The 14,838-nt window shown below is 36.4% G+C and overlaps 1 protein-coding gene across 2 annotated transcripts in view; it reads right to left on the bottom strand.

Moving 5' to 3' along the window:
• Positions 1-14,838, bottom strand: part of AP4E1 (adaptor related protein complex 4 subunit epsilon 1) — a 59,468-nt gene that overhangs the window by 26,655 nt on the left and 17,975 nt on the right. For both annotated transcript variants that reach the window (XM_081158578.1, XM_081158579.1), the window contains 5 exons: positions 10,112-10,234; positions 9,900-10,009; positions 4,389-4,528; positions 2,933-3,045; positions 2,703-2,821 (listed from right to left, as the gene is read on the bottom strand). In XM_081158578.1, coding sequence (XP_081014704.1) covers positions 2,703-2,821; positions 2,933-3,045; positions 4,389-4,528; positions 9,900-10,009; positions 10,112-10,234 — 605 coding nt within the window. The remainder of the gene's footprint in view (positions 1-2,702; positions 2,822-2,932; positions 3,046-4,388; positions 4,529-9,899; positions 10,010-10,111; positions 10,235-14,838) is intronic.

The following is a 14,838-nucleotide window of genomic DNA, read 5'->3' as shown; positions in this document are numbered from 1 at the left end:
ATTGTAGATTAATAAATGAGTTCAGCAAAATTGCAGGGTACAAGATCAAAATACAAAAATCTATTATATTTATATATAGTACTAGTGACAAACATATAGAAACCAAAATTAAAAATACATTGACCACCGCTCTAAAGAAAATGAATTACTTAAGTATAACTCTAACAAAACATGTACAGGATTTGCATGCTGTAGGAAGAAATAAAAACATTCCAAATACAATAACCAATTTAACGCAAGGATTATCAATGCTAAAACCACTGGTGAAAGAGAGTTGAGGAAAAGATGTTCTACACAGCCTCACAGAATCACCTCAAAGATTAGTCATAAATTACTAAGGAGAAAGTGCACCTTTTCAATGGGGAGATCTGAAGGTCAACATCTTCATCAAAGAAACGTACAATCACCAATAACTGGAGGAACTAACATTATGTGCATCCTGATATGATGTAGTGGGAAGTACATATGACTGCTGATGTAGAAATCTTGATAAAAATGTTTAACCGAACCAGAAATAATTACACAAATTCAGAAATGTAGGGCATTCTACAAGTCAACAGTATTCATCCAAAAAAAATAAATGTCATGAAAACAAAAAGAAACTGAGGCTCATTATAAAATTTTTAAAAGGCTAAAAAGGTGTCGCCCGGCCGGGCGTGGCTCAGCGGTCAAGCGTCGACCTAGGATCCAAGCGATCAGGGTTTGATTCCCGGTCACGGCACATGCCCGGGTTGTGGGCTGCAGTCGATCAATGACTCTCTCATCACTGATGTTTCTATCTCTCTCTCTCTCTCTCCCTCTCCTTTCCTCTCTCTGAAATCAATAAAGATATATTAAAAAAAAAAAAAAAAAAAAAGGCTAAAAAGGTGTAACTAAATAAAATTTGTAAACCCTGACTGGATGTAGGATTGGGAAGAGTAGGAAAACAGGTAAGAGACATTTTTTTGGACAACTGAATAAATCTGAATATAAACTGTATCTTAGGTGATATTAATAAATTAATGTTATATTTCTTAGGTATATAATGGTTTATCATTATCTAGAACAATGTCCTTCTGATGAGATTCCTGTTGAATTTTTTATGGGTAAAATGCCATGATGTCTGCAATTCAATTTTATAAATTTTTTTTTAAATGTTTTTATTGATTTCAGAGAGGAAGGGAGAGAGATAGAAACATCAATGATGACAGAGAATCACTGATCGGCTGCCTCCTGCACGCCCCCTACTGGAGCCCACAACCCAGGCATGTGCCCTGACCCAGAATCAAACCGTGACCTCCTGGTTCATAGGTCAACACTCAACCACTGAGCCACGCTGGCCAGGCTGCAAACCGTGACCTCCTGGTTCATAGGTCAACACTCAACCACTGAGCCATGCTGGCCAGGCTGCAACTCAATTTTAAATGGTTCAGTAAAACAAACTGTATATAGGTAGGCATAGATATAGGTATAGGCATTTATACAGTAAAGCAAAGGTGGTTAAAAGTAATAACTGGGAATCTAGAAGAAAAGTATAGGGGTATTTGTTAAACTAGTCTTTCAACTTTCCCGTAGATAAGAACATTAAAATTCTTAAATAAAATTCTGGGTAAAACTTAACATGCTAAGTTTTGGCAAAACTATAAAATATAAAAATGTGCGTATCCTATAACCCAGCAGTTGCACTTCTCCAAATCTCCCCCATAAAGAAACACTCACACCCTGATCAGTGTTCCCAGTGGTTAGAGCACTGGCCTGTGCACCACAGGGTCAAAGGTTTAATTCCTGGTCAAGGGCACGTACCTAGGTTACAGGTTCAATCCCCATGAGTGCATAGGAGGCAGCTAATTGATGTGTCTCTCTCACACTGATGTTTCTCTCTCTCACCCCCTCATTCCACTCTCTCTAAAAATCAATGGAAAACATGTCCTCAGGAGAGGATTAACCAAAAAAAACAAGAAAAAGAAAGAAAAAGAAACACTCATCCATATGCACAAGAAAGAATACACAAAGGTGACAAGATGTATGTGATTACATGTGGTTAAATTACATAAAATTGTGACTTTCATCTTACAAAGAGATGATCCCCCTTGCTGACTGTGATGTTGGGAGGCCCACATGGCAAGAAACTAAAGGTTGTTCTAGGAGCCTACAACTGACAGTATGAACCCCAAACCCTCAGTTTTACAGCTGAAGAAACTGATTTCTGAGCTTGGAAGTGGATCCTTCACCAGTCAAGCTTCAGATGAGACAGGAGCCCCAGCCAACACCTTGATTGCAACCCTAAGAGGCCCTGATCAGAGAATCCAGCTAAGCCATGCCTATACTCCTGACCCACAGAAACTATGAGATAACAAACTTACGTTGTTTTAAGCATTAAGTTTCTGGTAACATTATTATGCAGCCATTGTTAACTAAGATATCACAGATACATGAGTATTCACACATTCAAATTTAGATTCACAAAGAAAACACAACAAATGTACTGTGGACAGAGCAATCTAAACAAATACCCATATTTAAAAGGCTAGATGAGTGAGATGGCAGAGAGAATGATTAGACAACTAAATAGTTAAGTGATAGAAGGTAAGACACTGGGGGGAAAATTGATAGCTGAAGGAATTAGCTGAGTAGAACTGATTTCTGAAGGAAATATATTGTTAGTATTTGGTTTTATAAAAAATAATGTTATCAACATTTATGACTAAATGTACTTTGCTCACCCAACTCATAACTTGAAGAAATCTCTGTGGATAGAACACATTTTCCACATCTAATAAAGTGAGGTAAGACTGAACTGCATAAAGTCTTAATTGTTGATCTTCTGTTTCATCATCAAAACCTAAAAGAAATTGATATACCACTTTAATTTTCATTAAATTCTCTAAGGACTCTGTAATAAAAACCTTTAATCTAAAAATCTTTACTTTATAGAATGCAATAGTTTACTAACCTTCCGCCAGCAGTCTCAGGAAGTTATTGGGAATATCAGGATGCATTACATCTCCACCCACTGAAAACACAGCATTCATTGTCTGAATAAACCACGCATTATCAGGAGCATATGTGTCCACAGTGTTAAGAACAAGTACACTTTCAAATGCGACATTAAAATTATTCTTTCTGCAACAACCTTTTGAAAAATAACCCCAGTTCATCTTGGTTGGCATTTCTACCTTTAGCGTTTGCCAATAAATTGTTCTATATTCCGGTTTTATGTAAAATAGGTGCTCAGTAAATCTTATTTAATAAATTTTAAAACCCAGTTCATGTTGCTTTATCTAGCACTCAGCCTTGTGCATAATAGGCGTCCAATAAATAAATGTAAAATAATTGAAAAAACTGTTCCAGGAAACTACGGACAAATAATGGAAAATGATATACACTTCAGAGAGACTGAATGTTCTGATGCGTCTACGCAAACAAGTTGCTTAACCTCCTTTCTAACTTGTTCCTCTTCAGTTCTAATATTTTATCATTCTGCTGACCAGAGCTATAGCACTGGCTAGGACTTAAGCAATTTCCAAGATAACTTTATTAACATTATTCATCTATTCTTCCTTGGCTTTAACAACAGACATCTTAAAGAGAATGGAATATCTTTGTGACCTGACTTTTAAAAAACTAATGTGAAGAAAAGTAACATGTGAATGGAGTTACCAACTACTTTATTGTGACAATTTCTAATATAAACAATACAGGGGTGAGCAAAAGTAGGTTTACAGTTGTGAGTATGCAAAACAGAGTTTATTCTTGTATTATATTTATTGTTATAATTTTCCATACAATGTAAACCTACTTTTGCCAACCCCTGTAGTGTAAAGGATAAATTTTAGCATTCTGATCCCCAACTCCAAAACAACTTTTACTCAAAAAAGAAACTGAGTAGGAAGTAAAGTCAAAGACAAGGAGGGACTGACAGAGACAAAAGGAAGAGGTTCCTGTACCTTCTTGCTCATAATACTGACCAACTGAAAGAAAAGAGCCAGGAAAAAAAAGTCATCCCCTAAAAAGCCTACACACGGCCCTGGCCAGTGTAACTCAGTTGGTTGGGCATCGTTCCATGGACCAAAAGGTTGCCTGTTTGATTCCCAGTCAGGGCACATGCCTGGGTTGTCTGCTTGATCCTCAGTAGGGGGCCTGAAGGAGGCAGCTGATTGATAGTTCTCTCTCATCAATGTTTCTCTCTCTTCCTCTCCCATCCTCTCTCTCTAAAAATCAATAAAAAAATATTTTTTTAAAAAAGTCTACACAAATTCCTGTTTTTAACAGGAGAGGCTTGAATATCAGGAACAGAAGTTATTGCTGGGTCTCTGAACTCAACCTGCAAGTGAACATGTCTATGCCAATCATTTTAAAACCACTGTGTAACTAAAGGTATTTTATGATTATGGTTCACAAAAGGATATTTCTCAGCTAGTTCAGCTATTTTCCCAACCAAATTGACGATAATATATTCTTCTTTGCTCTGATGTAAATATTCAAGCATTTTCTGGACAATCACTGTTATATTCTGTGCATTAGTAATTCTGTAAAGAAGTTCCAGAGTCTATTTAAGAAAGAGAAACAAAAACAGTATTACAGAACTATGTATGATAACACCAATAAATAAAGGTAACTATTAGAAATAAACAGAACTTAAGAAAGATAAAACTATTGCTTAAAAATGAATTACGATCAATACCAAAGTCTAAAAGCCTATTGATATAATTATGATCTGACATTTCTACATGAAATGTAGACTGTAAAGACTAAAAAGTTAAAACTTTTATAATCTATTTTCTAAAAATATAACAGCTTCAGCCTGATTTGCTTCTGGACCCAGGACTTGGGAAAGCACACCTTGGTGCTCTTCTTGGTCCTGTCCAAACACATCCAGCCCCAGCAGAGGAAACCACAAGCTATGGAGTGCAGAAAACTTCGAACAGGGTACTCAAGGCCAGTCACAAACAGCATCTGACATTGGCCTGCACCAGAGACCATCCAAAAGACTGGGAGTCCTAGCAAATCTACCTAATACATAGAAACAAATCCAAACAACCAGCCAAAATGGGGCAACAAAAAAGCAAGCCCCAAATGAAAGACCAAAAGAATTCTCCAGAAGGAGAGCTAAATGAAATGGAGATAAGCAATATCAGATACAGAGTTCAGAACACTGATCATAAGGATGCTCAACAGCATGAGAAAAAAATGGAAACTATGAAGGAAATTAAAAATGACATAGCAGAAATTTTAAAAACTTTGGAAAAAATAAACAGCAAATTAGAGGAAGCTGAGGATGAGATCAGCAAATCAGAAGACAGGGTAGAAAAAATCACTCAATCAGAGAACCAAAAAAAAAAACACACTATTAAAAAATAGGAGGACAGTCTAAGGGAGCTGTGGGACAACATGAAATGTAACAATATTAGCATCATAGGAGTGCCAGAAGAGGTAGGAAGTAAGCAAGGGTTAGAGAACCTGTTTGAAGAAATAATGGCAGAGAACTTCCCTAACCTGGTGAAGGAAAAAGTGACACAAGTTCAGGAGACACAGAGAGTCCCAAGCAAGAAGAACCCAAAGAGGTCCACACCCAGACACATCATAATTAAAATACCAAAAATTCAAGATAAGAGAATCTTAAAGACAGCAACAGAAAAGCAATCTGTTACCTACAAAGGAGCTCCCATAAGGCTGTCAGCTGACTTCTCATCAGAAACTCTACAGGCCAGGAGGGAATGGCATGAAGTATTCAAGGTAATGCAAAACAAGGATCTGAAACCAAGAACACTCTATCCAGCAAGGCTATCATTTAAAATAGATGGTGAAATAAAGAGCTTTCCAGACAACAACAAAAAGGCTAAAGGAGTTTAACTCCACCAAACCAGCATTGCAAGAAATGTTAAAGGGACTGCTATAATAAGAAGTTGAAATAGAGAGAATGAGAAACATAAGCATAAAGAAATAAAATGGCAGTAGTTAAGTACCTATCAATAATAACCTTAAATATAAATGGATTAAATGCTCCAATCAAGAGACATAGGGTAGCTGAATGGATAAGAAAACAGGACCCAAATATATGCTGTCTACAAGAGACCCACCTCAGAACAAAAGACTCACACAGGCTGAAAAAAAACTTCTGGAGGACTTTAAAGGAGAGATTGACAGCAATACAGTCACAGTAGGGCACTTTAACACCCCACTGACTTTACTGGATAGATTTTCCAAACAAAAAACCAAAATGACACACTATGTTAGATGGATTTAATTGACATTTACAGAACATTTCACCCCAAACTTCAGAATATGCATTCTCCTCAAGTGCACATGGGACATTCTCAAAGATAGACCACACGTTAGGATGCAAAACAAGTCTCTCCAAGTTCAAGAAAACTGAAATCATATCAAGCATCTTCTCGGACATTTACACCATGGAATATTATGCAGCTATAAAAATGAAGGGTCCCTTACCCTTTGAGACAGCATAATGGGACCTGGAGAGTATTATGCTAAGTGAAATAAGCCAGTCAGAAGAAGACAAGTATCATATGATCTTAATCATATGTGAAAGCTAATGAACAAAATAAACTGATGAACAAAATAGATACAGAGACACAGAAGCATGGAATAGACTGACGGATCTCAGAGGGAAGGCAGGGGTGGGTGCATAGGGTGCAATTAACCTAATAACTTATATGCATATATGCATAACCCATGGACACAAACAATAGTGTGGTGAAGGCCTGGGGGGAGGGGTGCAATGGGGGGGAATAAAATAAAAATGAAAATATAACAGCTTCTTAAACCTACATTACTTATGCCTGTCTGAATGTGTGTGTGTACACACCTACAGACACATATAAAAATCCAGTCTTGCAAATTGTATTTTCCACATTACCCAAACAACAGAAAACAGCACGTGAGTGGGTTTGTCAGCTAAGGGCAAAGGGTCTTTAAAAAATGGACAAAGGTCGGTGGCTCAAGCGTGTCAAAGCATAGCAAGAATCTCAGGTATCAAAGAAGAACTAGTTTTATAGCTACGTTCTCAGTACTGAGAAACATACCTCTGCTGACATGAAGGAAGACCAGTACCAGAGTAAGCTCCCATTTGGCTGGCTTTCTAAGGCCTTACATTAAGGTTCTAAAAAAAAATCATAGCTGCCAGAAATCAACATGAGACCAAGGGCAATACTGAGAAAATATTATTTACTGGTATTTTAATAACAACAATATTAGCATCAAGAGAATTTCCACACATCCTACTTGTCAAACTTGTTCAAAATATCTTTGACGCCCAGTCGGGCATGGCTCAGCGGTTGAGCATCGACCTAGGATCCAGGAGATCGGGGTTCGATTCCTGGTCAGGGCACAAGCCTGGGTTGAGGGCTGCAGCCAATCAATGACTCTCTCATCATTGATGTTTCTATCTCTCTCTCTCCCTCTCCCTTCCTCTCTCTGAAATCAATAAATATTTAAATATATATCTTTGAGGCTCTAATTTTTCAGTCCTTATAGCCAGGACTTCAAGTACAAAGTTATAATGAATTTTAAAAGATTTTTTTTTTAAATAAAACTGTTTCAGTTAATCCTTAACTCTATTTAAAATCTATAAATATATAGGTGCCCCATCAATAGCTTTCAATTTAAGAAGCTGCTTCAGACATGTTCTCTGTAGACTCTAAACTATATGTTATATATTTTTAGATAATCTATACCAAATTTATTTCCCACTCTAAGACCACAAAATTTAGCATATCCAGGACTGAATGAGGTACGGCATTAGGAACTGCATTAGGTCTTCTGTTAGCTCCTTCTTTCTTCCTGTATGAAAGAAAGGTAATAAAACCAGGTAAAAGGAAACCCCAACCCCAAGCAAAAGGTCATTCCATACCTAAAGACCAAAGTTCTTGCCATACCATTACTAATAGAGGTTAGAAGTGACAATGACATTAAGACAGTACTGCAGTGCCTTCTTGAGGCACCACTGATACTCAGTACCTTCCCCAAAGAATTCAAACTCCTTTTCTCACTGAAGGTAATAGGCCAAACACTGATCATTCTATTTTTTACTTATTTATTTATTTTTATTTTTTTAAATTTTTTAAATATATCTTTATTGATTTCAGAGAGAGGAAAGGAGAGGGAGAGAGAGAGAAAGAAACATCAATGATGAGAGAGTCACTGATCAAGCCCACAACCGGGGCATGCGCCCCAACTGGGAATCGAACCCCTATCGCCTGGATCCTAGGTCAACGCTCAACCGCTCAGCCACGCCCGGCCGGGCAACACTGATCATTTTAATAGTCGCCTAATGAGAGCCTAATAATTCAATACAACAATAAGAAAATGGTACCTAAGTCAACCCTGTTCAATTTAGCAGCCAATCACGCCAAGAAAATGCATGCTCTGTATCTGTTCAAAGTTGAAGAGCTGTATAATTATTTGCTGTTGTCCCTTGGTACCTTCTCATTTTTCTACAATGCCTATAAAATTCCAAGATTCATTCAAGGCAGATAACAATTTCAGAAGATAAAAATATGAATGCAAAAAAAGTATACATATATATGTATATAGGTATATATATGTGTATATATATATACATACACATACACACAGAGATGGCAATTTATCAAAAATAGTTTTGCTTGAAAAATAGTATTTTAAAATTCATAATCTTATCTCTTTTTTAGTACATTTTTATTGATTTCAGAGAGAGGAAGAGAGAGAGAGAAAGAGAGAGAGAGAGAAACATTAATGATGAGAGTTACTGATTGGCTGCCTCCTGCACACCCCCTGCTGGAGATGTGCCCTGACCAGGAATCGACCTCAATCTCCTGGATCATAGTTCGATGCTCAACTGCTAAACCACGCCTGCTGGGCTATAATCTTATCTTTTAAAAATAACAATACAGTGTTCTCTCAATAACTACTTTTAACTCACTGCTTTTAAGCAATTTAAATATTTAGTGAGTCTTTTTATCTTTATTACTTTTAAAATCAGAAATAAAACTATCCACTCTTCTTAACTAGGTGCTATGTAACATTTTAAATGAAGGTACAGAGTGATTTCTGTGCATGAGAATTAACAGAAATATTTATATAGATACTCAATTTTACAAAAGGCAAAAGTTAAAAAAATTAAGCAAATTATACATCTTTCCTTCCAAGAAGTTAAAATCATTTTAGGAGTAGGTGGGTTTTTTTTTAACTTTTTTTTTGTTTTTTTTAATAACCCAAGGATATTTTTTTCCATTGCATTTTTAGAGAGAGTGGAAGGAAGAACAAGAGAGAGAGAGAGAAACATCGATGTGAGGGAGACAGATCGATTAGTTGCCTCCCGCACGTGCCCTGACCAGGGCCAGATATCAAGCCTGTAACAGAGGTGCATGCCCTTGGCCACAATCAAACTCAGGACTCATCAGTCTGCAGGCTGATGCTCTAACCACTGAGCCAAACAGGCTAGGGCAGAATGTTTTTATTAATTATTTCAACATTGAAAAAAAAATTCTTTCAACATTCTTACATATGTAATGGGGAATGCATTAGCCCATTTTACAAATGTTATGGAAAATAATGAAAAATTATTATTCATCATGTAATACACCTTAAAATTGTACTAATAAAAAAAACCTGGGAATAAAATTCAGGTCTCTTATTGATATAATATCTTGGAGCAAAAAAAGTATTAATGAATCCATACCTAACTCCTTCAACTCATAATTCAAAACTATTCCTATAGATACTGACACAAGAACTTTTTAGAAAAGTTGCTTAAGTTTTAGTAGAAAGAATAAAATGCTCTCAAAAGTTAAAATACACATGTGCGCATGCACCCCAATACTCATACACACTGCCCACCACTTTAATCTTTCTCCATAACAGCAACAAAAAGTTTAAAAATTGTAACACTTTCACGTTCACAATTCAAAATACCAGTTTACCTCTCTTTTAATAATGGGATCAGGATGGTCTAGGCATTCGATTATTGTCATCTGGTGTTGAAGAGCCAGAGTAGGATCCTGTTGGATAACATAGGTAAGGGCCTTCAGTCCTAAAAGCAAAGATCACATTATATGAAGTGACTTGAAACAAATACCCAGCAAATTTCAAAAGCTCTCTTTGTAATTTCTGTCAAAAGCATCAATCATCTTACCTAAATACTTGAGATTTATTTTAGGTGACAGGACAAATTTTCCAATGCACTTGGCAGCCTTCTCAAGTAATTCAGATTTGGGATAAATAGAATAAACTGTATGCACACATTCAAACAGAATAGCTAGAGAAACAAAAAATATAAAAATGTCCTGGATGATGTTAAGGTATAATAAAAGAACATATTTGTGTAGAACTCATAACAAAACAAACTAATTGAAAGGCCAGTTGTAATCAAAAATCTTTTTATAGAAAATTTTCAAAGATATAAACTTTTCTATTTTCAGGCTTATACAGTTATTACAATTATGTTACCACGGTATAGTTTAAAGAGAAGTATGTATAGTAATAGATAAAAATGATACATTCATTCATGCAACAACTATTTACTGAACACCTCCTATGTGCCAGGCATTGTTCTAGTAGTATGGATACAGCAATGAACAAAACAGAAAAAACCCTGCCCTCTAGGAGCCCACATTCCAGTGGACACACAGGTAATATATTCATTGTTCCTATACAAATAGATATTTCTATTTGAGTGTTTTAAAATAATTTATTTATTTAAAATAACTTATTTATTTAAAATAACTTTTTTAAATAACTTATTTTTTTTTAAATAATTCATTTTCAGGCAGTTTCTACCACTTGTATAAGAAAACTGTATATGTGGTTTATTTCAATATAATCATTTTGGGAAACTCCAGCATTTATTTCAAAGTAGAGCCACTGCTTGAAAATCTTCAAATCATTTCTTTAAAATTAAGCTCCAAGAATATAAAACAATCTATTGAACACCTTGTTCAATATGATTTTCTCATGTAGTCGAAGATCTGATAACTATGACAGATGGCCAAAATGGACGCTAAATTTTTGCAAACTCTTTTAAAGAGCAGTAGTCAAGGAGCTGGAGCTTTGCTATGGTAAAGAAGAATCACTGAGGCACCATTAACTCCTGCATGTCCTACGCAATCATAGCATTAGAAGTGAGACAGAATCAGCAGATGTAAAAACAATTCTCACACAAGTTGAAGCATATCAAGTGTGCCTGACAGAATCACTCCTTCTCTATTTCCAAAAGCTGAAAATGTAACAATCAGATACTTTTTTGTATACAAGACAGATTCTGAATATTCAACTAGCTATGTTTTACATTAAGTTGCCTATCAATTGAGGCACACAAAAATGTTGTGTTAAAAAACTTTATATAAATCCTTTCCATAGAAGGAGCGAGAAATCAGAAATATAAAGTTCTCATTAAGAAGGGAACTGACTTGCCCTGGCTGGGTGGCTCAGCTGGTTGGAGCATCATCCCATACACCAAAACGATTGCAGGTTCAATTCCCAGCCAGGGCACATACCTAAGCTGAGGGTCCAATCCCAGGTCTGGTTGTGTACGGCAAGCAACCGATTGATGTTTCTCTCTCACATCGATGTCTGTCTCTGTCTCTCTCTCTCTGCCTCTCTCTCTAAAATCAAAAAACATATCCTTAGGTGAGGATAAAAGACAGAAAAAAGAAAAAAAAGAAGGGAACTGACTTTAATTAGAGAAAAACCTACAAAGTAAGTTAACTGAACCTAAAAAAGATATTTTGTATATTCAGATGTGCTATAAAATGTCTTTACTCTGTGCTATGAAAAAAAAGTTGACTTTACAACTTTATGAATTAAACAAAGAGCCTTAACTAATCAACTAAGGCAGGAGTGGGCAAATTACCACTAAATGCAGCCTTCGGCCTATTTCCAAGCCTGTGAACTAAGAATGGTATTTACATTTTTTAATTGAGATATAACATTATATTACTTTCAAGTGTATAATTACATTTTTTAAAGGTTGTTAAAAAAACAAACAAAAACACAAAGGAAAATATGTGACAGAAACTTATGTGACTTACAAAGCCTAAAATATTTACTATCTGGCCCCTTTTCAGAAAAAGTTTGCCAAACCCTGAACTAATGTGATAGTCCTAAGCAAGATTAAAAATGATGCTACTCCATTTTCTATCATAATTCACATATTTTCCTTTATGGATTCCTGCAATTCAGAACTCTCCTGCTATCAAATTGTTTTACTATAAAAACTTCTCATTACTCATCTAAATATCTAAACTTTTATATATAGATGCTCTTAAGATTTCTAAAAAGCTAGTAGAGGTAAAATTAATAGTTCAAAAACTGCATTTACTAATCAACTTAGGAGTAAATTAGTTAAAAATGAACTTAAGAGGTTTTTAAATTATTTTCCCACCTAGAACTAAGTTCCTTTATTTTCCAACTCTACAAAATCTAAATATAAGTCCACAAATGAAAAAGCAGCCACTCTGCTGTCTTTTCTCCACCGTGGTTAAAAGTGCTTCTGATGATTTCTAAACATAAAAACATAACATGGAGCTTTATTTACTCTTCCAGAGCAACCCAGGTCCTAACGGAAATACTATCAAGTAAAAATTACCAAATTAAAAATGAATAGCATTCTAACATCTGACTCTGGATTTACCATAGATATTTTGGGTTGGAATATGCACAAAATTTGAAGAAGTTCTACTGATACCTTATCCTTCAGACAACTTTACTTTCATTTTAGGTAAGTTGTGTCTCTATCTACCGATACCACTCTGGCAGGGAGATGTGCATCCCACCCCATAGAGTCCAGGTTCTCCACTCTGCCTCTTTTGACTCTTTTGAGAGGAGGGAATCCTGGTTCCTTCTGGATGGGAGATATATCTGCTACTATCCCCCTGGGGGGGGTGGGGTACTTCATTACTGCCCCCTGTGGTGCCTCCACGGACACTGAGGGGGTCACCTTAGTATCCTGGCCAGCAATGAAAGCCCTTACTCTAGCTTCCTCTAACACCAGCCCAGCAAAAGAGGAGGGGCACCTTGTTATTCCATGCTCCTGGATAATGTGAAGTCCAGGCTTCCCACATCATCTCCACTGACAATGCAAGTGTGTCCCATCCCCCCCCCTCACCCCACCCCCGTTAACACCTGGCAGGGATGAAATTCCTGCTCCCCTTTTAGGCTTCTCTGCCATCAGCCCACTGGGAGGCTTGGAGCACCTCCTTACACCTGGTGAGGGTGGAACTCTCAGTTCTCCACCAAGCCTTTGGTGCAGTGGGTACATCCACAGTTTTTCTGTGTAGTGCTTGGCTGGAATAGAGGGGCTATTTTCTATCTTGCTAGTTTCCTCTTTTCTTCTTGGGGTGTTCTGTCTGCACCTGTTGGCATTTCCAGGTTGTTGCCTCTCCAGCACCCAGTCTGGGGTATGTGAGGCAAAAAGAAAACCTAGTACTCACCATGGTGTCATTTCTTGTGTCCTAAGGTCCCTAACCTGTCTATATTCATTTCTCCACCTTTCAGAGTCTTAGGGTTTACTTTACATTTAATGTCCAGGGTTTTTAGGTATACTTAGTGTGAAAAACAGGGAAAGATACTTCTATCTACTTCTGAGGGTTCTGTCCCTTGTACTCCATTTTATATAATTCTCCCAATTTGTTTACTAAAAATGTCATTCTCATCTTTTCAGTAACCTGCCCAAAAATCTATACCTCCGGACTACAGTATGAAGTCCAAACTGATTTTGCTGCCATGAAAAGACCTCCATACCATGGCCTTTCCACTGCTCCCACTATGAACTGTCCATTCAGGCTAGTGAGCCGATGTTCTCTGAAAGGTTTTTAAATATCTGCATTTGTGCACCTCTTCTCATGTTCCCTCTTCCTAGAACTCCCTTCAGCCTCCCTTCTGGCTATCTAAATCCTACTTACTTTTCAGGGTCCTATTTCACCAATAAATCACTGTGATCTCTACCACCTCTGAATTCCTGCAATATTGACTCCCTGTACCAATCCCTTTGCATTCTGCCTTATACTGGTATTATGCTTTCATAAATAAGTTATCTCTCCCTTAAAGGCAAAAATTACATTTTATACTTCTTCTTATCCTCTACGTCACTTTATATGATGCCTGGCACATAGCAGATACTCAATAAATGTCTTTCATGTGATTTATTTCTTGATTTGACACTAAGGTGAGTTATAATAATGGAACTTTCATAAAAATATGGTTTAGAAAGTATTAAGACTGAAACTCAATCAGATAATTGATAAAAGTAAAGTAACTTTCTCTTCCTTCCATTCAATTGAAACATATTACTCATTGATTAACCCAGTGCCAGATACTGGGATATGCTGGTAAATAAGACAGACACAGTCCCTTCCCTTATGAAGTTTATAATTTAAAATTCACATTCTTAAGCAAAAAAATATTTATGTTAGGATTACTAGAGAACAGTCTACTACTGACAAAATCAATGTTAGCTACAAACTATATCAATACAAATGTGGGATAAAAAGCATAATGATGGAAAGATGAATAAAGGAAATAAACAACACAACTGAAACTGTAAGGGTCTGTGGAAGGTGAAACATTGACTGACAGTCTACAAAGGAACAAACTGTCAGTGTTGGCTGGTTCTTGCAATCTTAATAACAGAAGGGTGTCCCATAGAAAACGTTAAAAAATATTTCACCAGGTATACAGTATTCTCCAAATCAAAAGGAACAGGTAACAGTGGTTATCTCCAGAAAGGGGAACTGGGTGGTAGGTGATAAGGATCAAAGGGAAACTTACTGTTCACTGTATACCCTTTTGTACCTTTTGAATTTTGAATCATGTGCATATATTACCTATTCAAAAAAATAAAGAAATTAAAGCTGAAATGCAATT

Source organism: Miniopterus schreibersii (assembly GCF_964146895.1).
Source record: "Miniopterus schreibersii genome assembly, chromosome: 1".
NCBI lineage: Eukaryota > Metazoa > Chordata > Mammalia > Chiroptera > Miniopteridae > Miniopterus > Miniopterus schreibersii.
Note: the sequence above shows the minus strand (reverse complement) of the source record. Positions and strands in the feature narration are given on the sequence as shown.